The sequence below is a fragment of the Xenopus laevis genome, chromosome 2L (assembly GCF_017654675.1).
Source record: "Xenopus laevis strain J_2021 chromosome 2L, Xenopus_laevis_v10.1, whole genome shotgun sequence".
Taxonomy (NCBI): domain Eukaryota; kingdom Metazoa; phylum Chordata; class Amphibia; order Anura; family Pipidae; genus Xenopus; species Xenopus laevis.
The window spans coordinates 168,198,519-168,218,001 of NC_054373.1; the positions used below are offsets into that span (position 1 = coordinate 168,198,519).

Sequence of the window (19,483 nt, forward strand, 5' to 3'; positions counted from 1 at the left end):
TGTACCCTAATAGCTGTACAATCAGAAATGTTGTACCATTTCCAGACAATCAGAAATCAGCAGAAATCCACTGCAATACACACCATACACACAATTTTATACATAAGATATAAATAACTGGTATATAAAATAAAATTAAATATATACTGGTCCTTTTAAACGGCACAGACTGTTGAAGCTATGATCTGTGGCTAAATTGACTGAAGTGCCGTAAATGCTGAAGCAGTTCTGGGAGCAGTGGTGGATCACCGGCTTTTATAGGCGATCGCCTACTATTGCTTGGTTCCCACATCCCTTCTCTATCAGCAGAGAAGGGTGATGTCATCAGTTATAAAACATATTTGTTTTACAATAGGGGTAAATTATTCCCTATATAAAAGCACGCTTTTTTTGTCCAGTATTTTGGACATCTCGTATGGAGGCCATCCTGCAGTTTGATAGTGTGGTATATACCCAAATCAGAACGCGTACTTTCCAAAAGAATACAGTATGATTTGTATATACTTTTTTACATTCATAAAGTAATATATCTTTTTAACGAAGGGAAAATATACAAAAAATGCTAGTTAATTTAGAAATTAGAATTTCTTTCTGGGTAAAATAAAAGGTCTACCCAGAAACAGCACCAACAAAAATTAAGAGAATAATATATTGAAAAAATGTTTCTGGCATTTCTCATAAATAATGTGCAAAAAACAGCGGGCACTGAAAACTTTAGAAGAGCAATAAAATGTAATTACATTATTATTCTTTGGGAACCCATGTGACTAATGAATATTATGTGTGCGACATTATGTGGCATTTATTAATGGGTATCATGGGTTCCCAGCCCAGTAGAACTTACCATCTGATTCTCTATCTCACCCACACAGGCTTGTTATACTGTATTGTACAAACAAAGAACACAGTTACTTACCCGTTTCTCAACTGCGACAAAGCTTGTAAACTGAGTGACAATTGAGTATTTCTTGCTCAGCTCAATAATAAAGGACTTTGTCTGCTGCTTTTTCATCTGCATAAAAGAGACAAATGGAGATAGCAGGGACATAAGATACATAAGATAATCTTAAATAATGTTTTCTGGTACGTTGAGACTACAGAAAGTATAATTTTGTTATCTGCTATTTAAACTGCTGAAATGGGGAGCTGATGTGACAAAACCCATTGGTGAAAGTAGAGTGGGCCTTTAAATTAGAATTATTTTATGGACAAGAAAGCTATTGGTTAATATTGAGACTGGTAAAAATAGTTTTAAATGAATATGATACAAACCTCATGCTCATGTTCTTTCTCGTGTAGGATTCCGTCTTCATAATCCTTAATAATGGCCCTTGCTGTCAGTTTATGAAGCATCTGTATAGATGGAAAATAGTGAGAGCCCTTATTTAAGGATGTGTGGTTTTGGTTGAGTGGCCCTTTAACCTCAACAGGAGGCCTACATGTTGGTACAATATCTTAACTGCATTTACTGTGTGCCCATCCTGTGCCCCAACGTAAAGAATAACAGGGTTATGTACTAAAAGGCACTACGTTTGCCCAGGAGCAATTACCCATCAATAATAATAAATAATCAATAAATTAATAAATTAAGCAAGATCAGTCACCAAAACTTGGAATGGGTGCTGTAGCACCTATTATCTTTAATATTGCCCTTACTGAGGCAGTCTCTGCCATATTTGTTACGTCCATGATCAGTCCCATTATTCCAACCACTACCTATGGGATACTGAATTTGGTTGAGACAGGCAAATTAAACTCATATTTTACTTACATTTTCCATTCCTCTCAGGGGGGGGGGCTCCAAACAGACTCCCAAAAAAGCTCACAGCAATGATATATAGAGGAGGAAGACTCAATAGCAGAATGAATTTACAAGTTTCCTTGTATTGCTAAGAACCATTTTAAGTGTTCCTGTGTCTGTATGGCACCAATTGGGCCACATAGTGATGTAAACCATTTTCCTGCTAACTTGGATTTGTCTCTCTTTTACACATAGGGCAAATACAGCTACAGGAACTATTAAATTCAAATTGGGAGCAGAGTCAGTAAACATTAGTGATATACATGCCGGAGACCTCTAGTGACCAAACAGAGGTAAAACCATAAACTCAATAATTTCTCCAAGGCATGCTAGTAAGTAAAAAAGTATACTTTATTTACATCAATAGTTAAAACACATGAAATGTATCCCCTCTAACGCCTAACGCGTTTCATGCTTACCCAGCACTTAGTCAGTGGGATTCTGCCTATGACTAAGTGCTGGGTAAGCATGAAACGCGTTAGGCGTTAGAGGGGATACATTTCATGTGTTTTAACTTTTGATGTAAATAAAGTATATTTTTTTACTTACTAGCATGCCTTGGAGAAATTATTGAAAATACAGCTTCAGGATCCTAAAAGTACAAGCAAAACAAAATATACCCCTCGTGCCCTCATTTACCGTTCCTCTGGTCTTCTGTAATTCTGTAGTTGATACCACAGTGTCCAGTTCTTTGTCATCGATTAAAGCTTGTAGCTTGGCCTAAAATGTAAAAAGTTTTTTTTTTATTTTTAAAAAATCTGTTTGATACAGTGAATCCTTTTCAGGGGTTTCAAAACTACATTATTTCTAAATTATGCCCTGGAAACTGTCTCAGAGGTTTTTTAGTTTAGCCCATACATTGAGCCTTCACAGGCCATTAACATGTCATAGTGGCACCATGCAAGGACTATATATAAATAGGGATGTTTGTTACAGGGGCAAAGTGTTTTCAGGTGTAGTAATTGATAGTTTGTTTTCATCCAAACTTCTCTAGACCAATATCTATTTACCGGTGAATAGTTACTTTGGAGGGGGGTAGGAAAAATCTCTTGGTGCATGGTTGCTATGGGTTATATGCATACCATAACCATACCCACTCCTGTTCCCATATAATCCCCATAAGGTATTAAAAGACCTAGGAGTAATAGAGCCATGTTGCAAAATGTAGACCTTCCCTAAAGTAGAAAAACCTGGAGAGAAACAAACTGCCACCCACAAAACAGTTACAAAAAATGCTAAATTATATTTCCAAAGAGTGTTGGAAATGCATAACTCTATATTTAATGTAGATATGGATGATGACATTTAGTTAAGATATAAAATGGAGACATATAAGTACTTGGTGGTTTGGTGGCTGCCACTAGACTCGTGAGCAGTGTAAATATGTTTTTGGGAGTGCTGAATTGCCCTTCACCATCCAGCTGCCTTGGGTTGGCAGGAAAATGCTACCTGCCTGAATGTAATATCACCTGTAAAATATGGTGGAAGAGGCTTCCTACTTTGTAGCAACATCTTAGGAAAGACTCTCTCCTGTTTCAGCACAATAATGCACCTATGGAAACAGTGAGGGCTGCATTGGGAACTTGACTGGCCTGCACAGAGCCTTGATCTTAACCAACATCTAGTGCAAAGCCTTCCCGAAAGACCTGTTATAGCAGGACCCACTTCATATTTATACTCTTGGTTTCAGATTGAGATACTTCATAGTCAGGTGCATGGACTTCTGCTAAAATTGAATACCTTCAAAACAAAATATTTCCTAATTCAACCAATGTTTAGTAATGTGTATTCTAAAGGAAACATTTAACATTTGTAAGAGATTAACATATTAATGCTTCTGGAAGGTTGATGCATGCACAGAATGGAACAATAAAGGAAACCAACTGGGATTTTAGTGAAACAGAATTCACATGCACAGGACAAGAGAAAACCCATACCTGAGTGCAACGAGGAGCAAAGCCATAAACAAGAAGGCAACTGCGGTTGAACAAAGCCGGTATGTGTGCTGGTGCTTGCACAGGCTCTGGCTCATTTTCACTGAACTGCATCCATTTAACAGACGCACTTGTGCATGCAGGGGAATCCATTTTTTCCAGCTGGGCCTCCATCTGTGAAAGAAAGTTATAAGTTACATCTTAATCAGGGCCAGTTTTAGGGTAGGTATAAGTGCAATGCCACATGTAAAGCCTTGTAGGCCATGGAAGAGGCAATCTTGAGTGCCAAAGCTTCCAATATTCCATTTAAAGAAAAAACATGGTGATTGCAGCCTGTACAACAGTTTACATACGACACTCTGGCTTAATTGCAGGAAAATGGGAAAGAGCACATCTCCCACAAGAGATAAATCCATTAATGTGTCATTGCCCTAATGGTCATGATTCCATGGACAATTAATACTGTGCAAAGCAAACCATACATAGGTCAATATTGGATTCCAACTCCGCCTATACTGACCATGGTGGCAGTTTATTGGCTAATCCATGGGACCAAAAGTATACCTTACTGATAAGTGACAGAGGTACTTTCAGATATTTATTGGTGAGGATATGAAACCCTGTCTGGCAAGGACCACATTGGGTATGGCTGGGGTCTTGTCACAGCAGATCAGTTTGGACTCCCATGTGATCCGATTTATAGTCTGGGGTGTAGGGCAAATTATTGCATCAGCTTAAATTAGCCCACCACCTAATGCCCATACACAAGAATAACTGCCCTTTTGGTTGTTTTGCATTTAAATGGTGAGATCAATGTTACTTTTACTGCTAGTTTCTTGTAAAGAAATTAATTTAATAGAGACTTACCTTTTTTTTCCAGCTGGACTTAGATTTATCTTCAAAAAATTCAAAGAACCCAGCCCCATATTGAGCCAAACACCGCAACATATGGCGATTGGCTGTTGAACTGAAAGCATAAAAAGTATTAGCATCTACTCCAGCAGACCAGGGAAAAATATTAGTCACTTTTCAAAAGCTAATTCATAATAATTAGTATGTTTCGTGGTAATTATGCTCTTTAATGCTTCATATTGAAAACACTACACATACCTGAACTGTGTAGATTGCTGAACAGACATGTAATTTATATGGCCAATGTAATGCTGATTTGATTCTGCCTCAACCACAACAGAAACAATAATGCCAAAATCAGAAAAGTCTGCAGACCAAGCAATATGATGACAATGCAGTGATGAGCGAATCTTTCGCTAAATTTGCCACAAGAAGAAAGCTCCTATAACAAAAAATGACCATTGACTTTTATGCATTTGGACAAAAAAGTCGCAGAGAGAAAAAAGTCGCCCCAAGAAAAATGTCCATTGACTTTAATGCATTTGGAGTGAGAAAAAAATTGGCACACATGCAAAAATTGTGGTGAGAATTTTTCCCCATTTCAATAATTATTTCGCAATTTAGTTTTTTTCAAAGCGAAACGGACAGATTTGCTGATCACTAATGCAATAGGTTCTGCAGATAAAATCTTCTGATCCTTCTAAATCCAAATTAAAAAAAATAGATAAGTGGAAAACATTTGATATTAAATAACATCATGTATCTGAAGGTGCCACATTCTACACCAAAGGCAAATAATAAATGGCAAATAAAAGGTGACATGACATACCCAACACCACATGTGAATAGCCGCACTTTCCCTGCATTCTTTTTAAGGATCTGGAAAACGCGACTTTCATTCTGGACGTGTCCGTCAGATATAAGAAGAACATTGTGCATTGTTCCTCCGGAAGGAGCCAGCAAACATAAGGACTGCAGAGGCTTCCAAAGCTCTGTGTTTCCCATGTTTGGTTTGACCAACTAATAAGTAAAATTCAGAGATTACAAACACACTAGTGACAAATATCACAAAGGTAATATAGGGGTGACTGTGACTGTGAACACAACATACTGGACAATTTCACATAGAGTTCACACATTTATAAGTACCACATAAAAAAGGCTTCAGGTGCTCTCTTTGGTAAAGTTAAAAAATCTGATTCCCAAAATGCAATGTTTTCCCAGAATTCCAGCGTCATTAAAGGAATTGTTCAGTATAAAAATAAAAACTGAGTAAATAGATAGGCTGTGCAAAATAAAAAAATATAATATAATAATATAGTTAGTTAGCCAAAAATGTAATGTATAAAGGCTGGAGTGATTGCATGTGTAACATAATAGCCAGAACACTACTTCCTGCTTTTCAGCTCTCTTGGTTTCCACTGATTAGTTACCAGGCAGTAACCAATCAGTGACTTGAGGGGGGGGCACATGGGCCATAACTGTTGCTTTTGAATCTGAGCTGAATGCTGAGGATTAATTGCAAACTCACTGAACAGTTATGTCCCATGTGGCCCCCCTTCAAGTCGCTGACTAACTCAGAGTAAGAGAGCTGAAAAGCAGGAAGTAGTGTTCTGTTCTGTTATGTTACAAATCCAGTCACTCCAGCCTTTATACATTATATTTTTTTATTAGAAACATTTTTTATTTTGAACAGCCTATCTATTTACCCAGTTTTTATTTCTACACTGAACCGAGACTGGAATATGAACAGGAGAGGCCTGAATAGAAAGATGAGTAATACAAAATAGCAGTAACAGTAAATGTGTAGCCTTACAGAGCATTTGTTTTTTTTTTAAGAAGGCATATTATTCAAAAACTATAAAAAAAAAAATAATGAAGACCAATGGAAAAGTTGCTTAGAATTGGCCATTCTACAAGATACCAAAAGTTAACTTAACGATGAACCACCCCTTTAACACTTCAGTTTCTGCAACGTTGAAGCCCCTGGAATATATAAGAACCTAAATAGATCATTATGTTTCCAACTGTTCAGCTGGTTAGGTGCTTTGGGTGAAGGACCTGGCTTGTTTAACCCCTTAAAGCTTTTTCTCTAAAACATAAGAAAGCCTGGGTAAAGGGTTTGCCTCCCAATTTAGTTGAAACTTACCCACAGAATTTGTAATTGAACAAAATGGTGATAATGCCCGTTACAATAGTAAACATTACTTTATATTCCCATACTGTTATTAAAGTTGTCTTATAAAATATATTTTTAGGTAAAAAATGATGCCCCCCTTACAGATGTTGCCCAAGTAATATACAGAAATACGACCGTGGGGGGATGCTTACTTACCAACATTCTGAATGATACAACTTTGACAATGGAGGATACTTTGCCCCAGGCAAGTCCTATATCTGACTAAGCCCCCCCACTCTTTAGAGTTAAGTCCCATCTGTTTCTGGCCCAAAAGGCAGGAAGTTTAGAGTCCAGATAAACACATGAAAGGACTAAAATAATACAGTAGCAGCAGTAAGGATGGATTGTATCAGGGCAAACCACCAGGGTAGAGGCAGGGGGCACCTGCAATTTACAAATGAAATGATTCTTACTTTGATAAACTGTTCCACCTCCGTTAATGCGTTGCTGTTATTCTCTTTTGGACGGATGCTAAATTCCTTATAACCTGTAATTCAAAAAATATGCAACATCAGTAAATTTGTACTTTTAGGCAACATGTGGGTAAATTAAAAAAAACCTGAAATGTTAATTTCATTCGTTAGAATTGTCAGGAAACCCTATTGCTTGTGGGTCTTACTAACAGATGACCATGAGGATGAACTGGATTTTTTTTATTCTTTTAGCAAGGGATCCAACTTCCAGTGCACATTTATCAGAACACAAGTCACATGACTAGGGGCTCCTGGGAAACTGACAATATGTCTAGCCCCGTGTCCGATTTTGAAAAACAGATTTCAGTGAAGAAGTCTGCTGGAGCAACACAATTAACTGATGCACTATGAAAAAAAAACATGTTTTCCCATGACTGTATCCCTTTAATGTAAAGTGCTCAGAGTAAAAAAGATTTGTACAAAATTAGAGAAATAAGAGATAATTGGGAAAAATGAACACTATCTCTATTGCTGCTACACAATACAAAAAAACAACTTTTTTAGGTTTTAGGCTAGGGTCAGACGGGGCCAAAATCAGCCAGGCCGATTTCAGCCCCTACCTACCTGAAAGCTGACTTAAAGGTGAACCACCCCATTAAGAGGTCATTTTTTTTAAGGAGCTCTAACATAGTTAGTGTTTTTACAAATATTCCCTTTCAAACCAGCTCCTAACTGTCATGTCACACACAGACACAGACCAAATGACCAAGAGACATCATATTGCTAATTAATTCAGTAAGAAAGTTTCACCGTATGACTTACTTGTACCAAAGTTGATTATGTTTACGTTGTGCCATGTGTTTAACAAGCCGGCCGCAAGCAGAGCAATCCGTTTGGCACTTTGGAAAGTGGATTCCATAGAATTGGAGCAATCGAGTAAGATGGTTAAATCCCAGGATTGTATGTGTGTCTCAAAACTAGGCAGGAACACAAGCATGCATGCCTGGAGGAACAGAATACATTCATTTATGTGAGTCTATATCCAGTACAGGGATCTGTTATCCAGAATGCTCGGGACCTAGGGTTTTCTGGATAAGGGATCTTTCTGTAATTTGGATCCCCATACCTTAAAGGGACACTGTTATGGGAAAAAAACATTTTTCAAAACGAATCAGTTAATAGTGCTGCTCCAGCAGAATTCTGCACTAAAATCCATTTCTCAAAAGAGCAAACAGATTTTTTTATATTCAATTTTGAAATCTGACATGGGGCTAGACATTTTGTCAATTTCCCAGCTGCCCCTGTTCATGTGACTTGTGCCTGCAATTTGGAGAGAAATGCTTTCTGGCAGGCTGCTGTTTTTCCTTCTCAATGTAACTGAATGTGTCTCAGTGGGACATGAGTTTTTACTATTGAGTGTTGTTCTTAGATCTGCCAGGCAGCTGTTATCTTGTGTTAGGGAGCTGTTATCTGGTTACCTTCCCTTTGTTCTTTTGTTTGGCTGCTGGGGGGGGGGAAGGGGGTGATATCACTCCAACTTGCAGTACAGCAGTAAAGAGTGATTGAAGTTTATCAGAGCACAAGTCACATGACTTGGGGCAGCTGGGAAATTGACAATATGTCTAGCCCCATGTCAGATTTCAAAATTGAATATAAAAAATCTGTTTGCTCGTTTGAGAAATGGATTTCAGTGCAGAATTCTGCTGGAGCAGCACTATTAACTGATTCATTTTGAATTTTTTTTTTTCCCATGACAGTATCCCTTTAAGTTAATTTAAAAAAATCGTAAACGTTAAACAGACATAACTGGATTTTGCCTCCAATAAAGACTAATTATATTTTTGGATTAGATACAAGGTACTGTTTATTATTACAGAGAAAAGGGAAAGCATTTAAATTTGAATTTGCTTATAATGGATTTCCATAATCTTAAGCTTTCAGGGTAATGGGTTTTTGGATAACGGATCCCATACCTGTTCCAGGGCACAGAAACTCTCCCTCTTTCATAGTCTAATAATAATTACAGGTGGGTATTACTGGAAGTACACTTTCCTTAATTCTGTGTAGAAGTCAGCACAAATAAATGCTTGAGCCTGGGAGTTTCTTAGCAGTCACCCTCAATTCTGCATTTCACCATCAGCAACATTTTTCCCAAAAATTCGCTGCAGAAAAATTTGCCGTTGCAAAAAAGTCCCCAAAAGAATAATGTCGCTGAGACAAAAAAGTCGCCATAAGAAAAAACGCTCATTGACTTTAATGCATTTGGACAAAAAGTCGGCGAGACAAAAAAAGTCCCCACAAGAAAAAAAGACCATAGACTTCAATGTATTTGGAGCAAGAAATTTTTTTACGCGCACAATTTTTTTTTAGCCTATTGACTTTACGTTTTGCTAATTATTCAGGACAAATTTGCTCATCATTAGTCCCTATCACAATTTTATCAGGAGCCAGTTAACCTGTCTCTATGTTGTTGGAGGAGTAGACAGCCTCAGTCAATAGGCCTCGCTTTGTCTGTTAAAGGAGAACTAAAGCTTAACTAAAGAAGTAGCTAGAAATGTTGTACATTATGTTTTGAGCTTCTGTACCAGCCCAAGGCAACCACAGCCCTTTAGCAGTAAAGATCTGTGTCTCCAAAGATGCCCCAGTAGCTCCCCATCTTCTTTTCTGCTGATTCACTGCACATGCTCTGTGCTGCTGTCACTTACTGAGCTTAGGGACCCACTCACAATATACAGTACACATAGAATAGAAATGTCACAATATAAGGCTGATTAGTAATTAATACAGATAATTACTACATGGCAGCACAGAAACCAGTGCAATTAGCATCAGAATTTAATAATCAGCCCTGTAGCATCAGCTTATATTACAGGGGAACCTCATTTTCTGCTGGATAATTAGTGATGAGCCCTAAGCTCAGCTTCTCAACAGCTGCTCAGAGCCCACTGAGCATGTGAGTGTCACAGACACTTTCCAAGATGGTGACCCCCTGTGAAAAGTCCTGGATCTTTGCTGCTATTGACAAGCTAAAACTTTAGGCTGGTGCAATAAGTTCAGTATATAAAATATGGCATTTTTAGCCATATTCATTTTTAGGCTTTAGTTCTACTTTAAAGGAGAATTCAACCCAAAATTTAAAAAACCCTACTCTACATAGACCCCCCCCCTCCCATCTCCCCCCAGCCTAAGTGTTACCCCAGGTAAATGCCCATAACGTTTTACTTACTCCTAAGTGCAGATTCAGGCATCGGAGTTCACAGGCGCCATCTTCAGCCGGTATTCGGTAGTCTTCGTAATGAGACCGACGCTTTGACAATTGAGTTTCACCACATGCGCAGTTGTCGGGAGACAGAAAATTGCAACAACTGTACATGCGCCGACATGCCGGTCTCATTCCGAAGATTTCCGAAGAGAAAAAGATGTTGCCTGTGAACTCCGATGCCTAAATCGGCACTGAGGGGTAAGTAAAACGTTAGGGGCATTTGCCTGGGGTAACACTTAGGCTGGGGGAAGGAGGGAGGAGGGAGGGGGGTAGAGGTTTTTTTAAGTTTAGGGTTGAATTCTACTTTAAGGCGGCCTTACTAAGTGCACTCTCCAGCAGATGACATTTCCAAATCTGCCCAGTGCCCATAATCATGGATACGAGTCACAATCACACACAGATATATTCGTATAACACAATCAGTGAATATATATCCAGCTTTACTGTCAACAGTTTGCTGGACACCTCGCTCTACTGACTACCTTAAAAAAGTTAAATAAACTTGCTAATTTAACTTTATTGATACAAACACGACATTCTACACTGATTTTATAGATAAGACCATGTGGATGGGATTTACCTTCTACACCTGCTATAATGATAACATGGTTTTACCTCACTCTCTTCATCAGGATGTTTTTCCACCCACATCCTTGGCTGGTTCCAAGAAGAGTCTGCAAAGTTTGATTCCAGAGCGACTGCCAGCTCAAACCCCTCCTCGTTCAATGAACTGCCCTTTTTAGTTGCAATCACAGCTTTGCAATCGGTTTTCTATAAAGATATAGCAATACAATCAATAAATGTCAATGGGAAATAAGAAACCATAGTCAGGTCACACTGAAGACTTCTTGATTAACAAATTAAATTCACCACCGGTATGAGAAGAGATTTAGCGGCAAATTTATTGCAATTCCTGTGCGGATTTCATTTTTAGTATTTAGCAATTTTAGGATCACCAGTATTTTCTAAGATTTGCACAGATTGAGTTTTTTCATATTGATCACTTTTTAATGCAGATTTTGTTGACAGAAATGACTTAAAATCTGCCGACATACACTCCATGTTTCAGCTGAACGATTCCTGCGACTCCAAGAGAATTATCAAACTTTTTATCATTGGCAATAGAAAATTTAAGCAAATTGCAAAAGAAAAATCCCCTACTATATTCGTGATAATGAAAATTGGCAAGAATATGAAATCCTTGCAGTATATTTTCAGCGTGATATTCAAAGAGACAGATCAATTTTGCTTTTTGACTTTTGGTGAATCTGCCCCTAATTTTATAATTAAAAAATTAAATTAAAAAAGAGAAAAATACACGTGGTTCTTTAGTACAGTAGGATAGTGTGGAGCTGCAACGTCTTCCCACCGCCTCTTACTTTAAAGGTTTGGTTCACCTTGAAGATCGCTTTTAGTATGTCATAGACTGGCCTATTCTAAGCAACTCATCATTTGGTCTTCTCTATTTACTTTTAATTATTTGCCTTCTTCTTTGATTCTTTCCAGCTTTCAAATGGGGGTCACTGACCCCGATCTAGAAAACAAATACTTAGTAAGGCTTTCATTTTATTGTTATTGCTACTTTTTATTACTCCTTTCTATTCAGGCCTCTCCTATTCATATATCAGTCTCTTATTCAAATCAATGCATGGCTGCTAGGGTAATTTGGACCCTAGCAACCAGATTGCTGAAATTGCAAACTGGAGAGCTGCTGAATAAAAAGCTAAATAACTCAAAAACCACAAATATTAAAAAATGAAAACTAATTGCAAATTGTCTCAGAATATCGCTCTCTACATCATGCTAAACGTTAATTTAAAGGCCTCCACTGAAATCCGATGTACCCCCATGTGTTACCCTTATGTTTACTGAACTTTGGTTGAGCACAGATAGTATATTGCCCCATTCAAATACAACCTCCACATACTACCTCTTTAATGGCATATTTTATGGACATACATATTATGGCCATACTTTTATTCTGATCGAGGGCACACTAATACAGTTACCAAAAAATCATGTAATAAGGCAAGGAGCATAAAGCCCAACTGCACCCCCACAAAGAAGCATGGGGTGATTCTCATCTTTGGCTTTATCCACTTCCTTATATGCTTACCCTTCTTTTCTACATTTTGGTGGTATGTATTTGAACTTTGTATGGTTTGCACTGATATGCACTGTTTGTATTTGAAATATTACTATGTAATTGCAAATTTCCATATAAAGAAATATTTGCTTTTGTAATGCAGGTATGGGATCTGTTATCCAGAATGCTGGGGACCTGGGGTTTTCCGGATAACGGCTTTTTTAATTTGGATCTTCATACTTTACGTCTACTAGAAAATCTTATAAACATAAATTAAACCCAATAGGCTGATTTTGCTTCCAATAAGGATTAATTACAGTATATCTTAGTTTGGATCAAGAACAAGGTACTGTTTAATTATTACAGAGAAAAAGGAAATACCTTTGGATAAAATGGTGTCTATGGGAGATGGCCTTTCCATAATCTGGAACTTTCTGGATAACGGGTTTTCAGATAACAGGTCCCATATCTGTATCACCGAGTTTGTAATTTATTTTATAAGTGTGCAGCCCATTATAACAAACAGAGCTTGTACCTTCGTACCTCGATACACATGAAGTCGGAAAAATTAATGCTAGCGACAAAAGAATGGCTTACTTTCATTAAAATCTCGTGAGTGTACGACATCATGCTCGTAATCTTGAAACACATCTCAACGGACATCTCCAGAGAGAAACAACTAGAAAAGAAAACAAACGCAAAGTAGCAATAACAATACATGTATAGAGCATTCGTTTTTTAGATGGGGTCAGTGACCCCCATTTAAAAGCTGGAAAGAGTCAGCAGAAGAAGGAAAATCATTTAAAAGCTGGAAAGAGTCAGCAGAAGAAGGAAAATCATTTAAAAGCTGGAAAGAGTCAGCAGAAGAAGGAAAATCATTAACAAACTATTAAAAATAAATAATGAAGACCATTTGAAAAGCTGCTTAGAATTGGCCAATCTATAACATACTAAAAGTTAAACTAAATGTGAAGCATTTGTTTAAGTGAAAACATGAAAAAGGGCAGTATATACTGATATAATATGGAAAGATTCCTTTTTTCATTTATAATGATGATAATTATCTGTTGTTAAGTATTCATTCTGAAGGTATAGTTTTCCTTTAATACAAACCCACAGCAGTCAGTTGCATAGAGAATTAAAGTTAAAGGCTTTGGATATGATTTGCCCGAAGCTAAGAATGTGCCCAAATCAAATCTTGTGCTGGGAAAGTTGAAACTGAACCCCGGAGCAGCTGTGGGTTTGGTACATCCCTCAGTCATTGTTAGGGAGTCAGACTGCCCGTTTTGGTACCTTTCAGCAAGAGGAAGCAGAGTAACATTCTTACCCCTTTGGCACGCCACTTTCTTCAACACAGATTTTTTCTACTGTATCCTGCAAAAGAAAAAAAAACACATTTCTATAATTGGGGACATGAGATGGAAAACAATTAACATGAATAAATGATAATGATTAAAGAGCAAATAAACACCACGACAATGGTAGAGTCTTGTGGATTTCAAGCTTTTTTGTCACCCAGTCACAAAAATCTGTATAATAAAAGTCCTTTTCAAATTAAACATGAAATCAAATTTCTATTTTTTATTAAAGCGTTCATAGCTGTTATAAGCTCATTTAAAAATCTCAACTGTCAATCAAATATTGTCTGCCCTCCTTTATGCCTTAGGCATAGAGGTGGGGCAGACAATTACTTTCACTTTCCATTTATCACTACCTAGATGTTACTGCTCTCCCCACATTCCCCCATCCTCTTCACCGTTTGTGTAGCCAGGACATGGGGATGGACATCAGGTCCCCCATTCTGGTGCACAAACAAGATTCTGAGATGATGCAAGACTTGTCTTAATAACAGTTTCCACAACATGGCTGCTGCTGGCTTGCTATGAATATGAATTCCCAGACTACTGGAAACAAGATTCAAATAATTTATATTGTTTATTTAAAGTTCATTTTGCTTGACTAATGTGATGAAATAAGATTTTGAATACATTTTTTGGGTGACGGGTCCCCTTTAATGGGCCCCAAGCAATTTGAAGGGAGGCCACTTCTTGCAATACTGTATGTATATTGCTTTATTAACCATTCTACATGTACCACTGTATCACATGTTGTCACTGTATAGAGCACTTGTAAGGCCCCATCTAGAATATGCCGTACAGTTTTGGTCTCCATCACTCAAACAGGATATTATTGTATTAGAGAGGGAACAGAGAAGGGCAACTAAGCTGGTGAAAGGTATTGAAAATCTTAGCTATGAGGAAAGACTGGCCAAGTTGGGGATGTTCACGCTGGAGAAGAGGCGCTTAAGGGGTGATATGATAACTATGTATAAATATATAAGGGGATCATATAATAATCTCTCTAATGCTTTATTTACCAATAGGTCTTTCCAGCTGACACAAGGTCACCCATTCCGATTAGAAGAAAAGTGGTTCCGCCTAAATATTTGGAAGGGGTTTGTTACAGTGAGAGCTGTGAAGATGTGGAATTCTCTCCCTGAATCAGTGGTACAGGCTGATACATTAGATAGCTTTAAGAAGGGGTTGGATGGTGTTTAGCAAGTGAGGGAATACAGGGTTATGGGAGATAGCTCATAGTACAAGTTGATCCAGGGACTAGACCTATTGCATCTTAAAGTCAGGAAGGAATTTTTCCCCCTCTGAGACAAATTGGGAGGTTTTTTTTGCCTTCCTCTGGATCAACTAGCAATTAGGCAAGTTATATATATATACAGACATAAGGTTGAACTTGGTGGACGTGCGTCTTTTTTCAACCAAAACTTACTTATTATGTTACCTTATACACTACCAAGAGCCTGTGTAGCTATTTAATAGTGTTATAAGGTTGCATATTTTTGAAACTAAGGGTAAGCAGCAGAGGCACGTGCCTAGGGTGCAGCTGGTAGAGGGGCGTAATTCTAAGCACATGACTGGCAGGGGAAAGTGAGGGAGACAGCAAGTGAATGGCAGGGGGTTGTACAGAAGAAATGGGAGCGTAGGGAACTGGGGGAGTAAGTAGGAGGTGAGTATTCTGGGGGGCAACAGGCCAAGCAGTACTAGGAGCAACTTAGCCTAGAAGTGCTCCTCAGAGTATAGTGCACAGCTGGAGGGCCCACTGCATCATCCATGAATATTCATGCTTATGAGTAATGCAGCTTAATTTACAGCAACCTATTGTTTTACCCAAGGTTTAGAGTACAAAAGTTGTCAACTCCGCAGCACACACAGCCCTTAGTCCGAGAGCCGTTTACCTAACACACATAAATAATGCAGCTACACACACCTGAGTATTTTCCTTCAGAGCTTTATCCTTTTGCCAAGATGCCACTGTGCCAGGAAGCTTGAAATCCACTGTTCTGTAATTCATGTTCAACTCCGTTATGTAAGTGATCTTAATGATTACTGTGGCGTTTGGGGGCAGGTTTCCGACACTTACTGTGAAGATGTCCTAGAAAGCAGGAACATTGACAGTGCTATTATGACACTATGCAATTGGTTTTATTTTTGTGTGGTATTTCAATAACTTGGCTCTCTAATTTGGAATTTCAGTATATATCTGGTTGCTAAGGTCCAATTTTAATGAGCAGCAGTGGTTTGAATGAGAGACTGGGAGATGCATAGGAAAGGATCTGAATAGGACAATAAGTAATAACAATAAAAATAGGAATAGCATTGAAAGTGTAGCCTCACAGACCAACAGTTTTCTGGCTGCTGGAGGGTCAGTGATCCCCATTAACAAGCCAGAAAAAGGCAGAAGAGAAAGGCAAAGAATTAAAAAACTATAAAAAAATTAACTGCAATTGAATGGAATGCTACAAACTACATAGAGATAGTATTAGCTAATTGTAAGCTTGGGGGTTGTTCACCTTCCATCAGTTTTTTCAGATTTGTTCTCAGATAGTTCACAAGAAATAAAGACTTTTTTCAGTTACTTTCTATTTCCTATTTGTGACTGTTATTTATCTTGATAAAGGTCCCAGGTGAGGACCAAAACGTCGATTTAATAAAGGCTAATTTTGAAGAACAGGTCCTGTGTGCACCAGTGTGTGTGTATATAGATATATATATATAAAAATATAGATATATAGATATATATATATAGAAAAAATCTTGATAAAGGTCCTAGAGGTGGACAGAAATGTTGGCCTGTTTTTTAATTAACTTAATAAATATATAGAAAGGTTCTCAGTGTGCACTCATTTACCTTGGACTCGTGTATTCTCTCTCTCTCTCTCTCTCTCTCTCTCTCTCTCTCTCTCTCTCTCTCTCTCTATATATATATATTGGGAATTTTCTGCTTTCATTTACATCAAACCTCACATTAATGCCTATATGGGTCCCATTCCCTTTGAAAAGCTCAGAAGCATGATTAGCTGAAAGCAAACTTACGGCAGCATCTTGGTCCATAAGGTAAGCCCCGTGTCCCTCCCTGATAGCAGCCCTGTACTCCTGGTGCGCTTGCTTCTTCTCTTTCACCTGCCATAAAGGTTCTGTTACATTAGAGTCATCAAAAAAATAATCACAAATAACAAAGATACACAAAATCAGTTCCACTGTACCTCTCCTATAACGTGTTTTCCATTTATAAATGCTTCAAATCCACACACGGCTGCTGTGCTGTCCAGGGGAAAAACATATTTAGCCTCGATGGGAACTGAGGATTGGTTTATGTAGGTCTGGAATAATATAACCTATAAGAAATAAGGAATGTTACTGCCAGTAATAAGTTAAATGCAGAATTTTAGTATGAAACAACAGCAAGAGTACTTACCTCTGCAACTAAATCCATTATTCTGCCTTTCACATGAATATTTTCTAAAGGGATCTGGTTGCCATGAACACTCTGGAGGCCGCCTTTAACGCTCTGTGGTTCCGGCAGACTCTCCAATGCGGGATCTGTTGGATAAGATTATTTTCAAAAATCTTAGTGCTCATTGTAAAAATCAGATGTCTCTTTGTATTAAGCAATTTAATATGTAATACAGGTCATTAATGTAATTTTTTTTTAAATGATTAGAACTGCCAATGAAACCTTCTACAGAACTAGGTCAGCGTGAAAAAAAGGCAAAGTTTACCTATAGAAAAAAAAGATGTTTTCTGTTGTTAACAGCAAAAGGTTTAATATTCTTCTGAGCCCCTCAAACAAAAGTGTTTACAGGCCCACCTGCTATTGTTCTGTGTGCCTGAGAAATCAACTCAGGTATCCGTGGGGCAAATAAGAACATTTAACCCATTTGTCATGGTTAATATCAGTTATGCAAATTGGCACAGCCATATCTAAACCAGCACAGGATTTGAGGAATGATATTATAAATCATCCCCTAAACAGTAGAGAATTTCCAGGGGTTAAATATCCCTAACAAATGTCTTTCTACTGTATGTGCTGCAGGGGTTACCTTTTGATCACAAATGCAGCAGTTTGGCATCACAATAGTGACAGGTTAAGATACATAATTTAGGTTAACCCTTGTGTACTTATTTTGCATGGAAAAAAAGCAGTAGAAGGGCAACACTGAATTTTCTTTCTGCACTACAACTATACTTCAATGACATTCTCATAAATGGGAAGCCCAGGTCTCTTCATCTTTGGCCTCCATCTTCTGACCAGGGTGGATGTTTGCTGGAAAGGCTGGGACAACAAGGCCCCAGTAAAGAGTGTGGGCTAAAGGGGGGAATCCCCTTTAGAGAAGTCAGAGAAATGGAGCCCTATGAATGAGGTACTTAGACAGCAATACAACTAGCTCTTTCATAGAAACTCTAGAAGTGTAAGGCAGAAATAGTTATAAATAGCAGCCTTGTGCTCCAATAAGATTGATAGATGCAGGTAGTTCTCCCAAGGTATTGCTGGCCTTAAAATAATGGAAACAAAGTAATAAAATGGATTCAGGCATGGATATTTCTACTGGGGGGGGGGGATCCAGACCACTAGCTGATATTCTATAAAGGTGCCAAGTCATCTCCACAGTGGTGCAAGCTACAATTGCTCTATACTTGAATATTGCTGCAAAGCATTCTACCTCATTGCCATCACTTGTACACAGCTAGTACATTATCCTGTTTTAATAAGACCATTTTGGATGTTTAAGGACATCTGGCTTCCTGCCTATCTGTCCACATTCTGGGCCAATATATAGTTGTAAAATATTCTAACTGGCTGCACAGAATTGTTAACTTTGATAGCAAACTGTCGATGTGTTAGCATTCTGCAATTGTCTGCAACATAAATATTACAAGGGACCTGTATGTGTCCAGAAATTTGAAGACATACAGTGATAAAGGAGGAGACTGTTTTGCACCTGTTTGGTGTCAAATTTTTTGTAGGTCTTTGTGTTGTCCACCATATTACCCTCATAGTGGCTAATATAAAGCTAGAACAGTGTTGCTGCATGTCAACATAGCTCATATGATTATTTCCATTCTCAATTGTATGCATTTTTGCTTCAGTGTATGTGCACCATAAACTATAATTATACAAATGAAATGTTCACCTTCTGCCTGTACTGATTCTTCTCCAACATCTTCCTCCATGGGCTCAACTTGAACCGGAAGTTTGTCATGTTCCATGTTGACTTGGTCTTTAGCAGTGCAAAACTGCACAACGTATTTCATTTTTACTTGATCCTTGCTATATACCACAAATTCATCATCCTGTTAGAGGAAACCAACAAGAATCAACATTATATGAATCTTCCTTATGTTTACATATGTTTTTAAAACTACAAGTTTATTCAATCTCCTCATTACGGTATAAAAATGCATGACTGTGTGTAAGTGTTTAGTGAATCAAGTACATGTCCTCATATAGCTGCAAAAACAAATGTTCTTTCTTACAGGATATACATACTGAGCAGTAATTATCTACCCCCAAGGACCAAACATGGAGCAGCAATTTCCCTGTTAACCTCAAGAAGTAGCCAAAAGTATGGATTTTTCATGATTAACTTTTCTAAATACAAT

The 19,483-nt window shown here is 37.9% G+C and overlaps 1 protein-coding gene across 4 annotated transcripts in view; it reads right to left on the minus strand.

Annotated features, from left to right (window-relative positions):
* The window catches only part of LOC108708726 (protein mono-ADP-ribosyltransferase PARP4), a 128,912-nt gene that overhangs the window by 91,302 nt on the left and 18,127 nt on the right, over positions 1 to 19,483 (minus strand). For all 4 annotated transcript variants that reach the window (XM_041582676.1, XM_041582675.1, XM_041582674.1 and 1 more), the window contains exons 14-29: positions 19,015 to 19,174; positions 17,298 to 17,422; positions 17,086 to 17,217; positions 16,916 to 17,002; positions 15,810 to 15,974; positions 13,855 to 13,901; positions 13,125 to 13,206; positions 11,057 to 11,212; positions 8,002 to 8,182; positions 7,180 to 7,253; positions 5,417 to 5,607; positions 4,603 to 4,702; positions 3,739 to 3,909; positions 2,441 to 2,521; positions 1,273 to 1,353; positions 917 to 1,012 (exon numbers count right to left, since the gene is read on the minus strand). In XM_041582676.1, the coding sequence (XP_041438610.1) occupies positions 917 to 1,012; positions 1,273 to 1,353; positions 2,441 to 2,521; positions 3,739 to 3,909; positions 4,603 to 4,702; positions 5,417 to 5,607; positions 7,180 to 7,253; positions 8,002 to 8,182; positions 11,057 to 11,212; positions 13,125 to 13,206; positions 13,855 to 13,901; positions 15,810 to 15,974; positions 16,916 to 17,002; positions 17,086 to 17,217; positions 17,298 to 17,422; positions 19,015 to 19,174 (1,929 nt within the window). The remainder of the gene's footprint in view (positions 1 to 916; positions 1,013 to 1,272; positions 1,354 to 2,440; positions 2,522 to 3,738; positions 3,910 to 4,602; positions 4,703 to 5,416; positions 5,608 to 7,179; positions 7,254 to 8,001; positions 8,183 to 11,056; positions 11,213 to 13,124; positions 13,207 to 13,854; positions 13,902 to 15,809; positions 15,975 to 16,915; positions 17,003 to 17,085; positions 17,218 to 17,297; positions 17,423 to 19,014; positions 19,175 to 19,483) is intronic.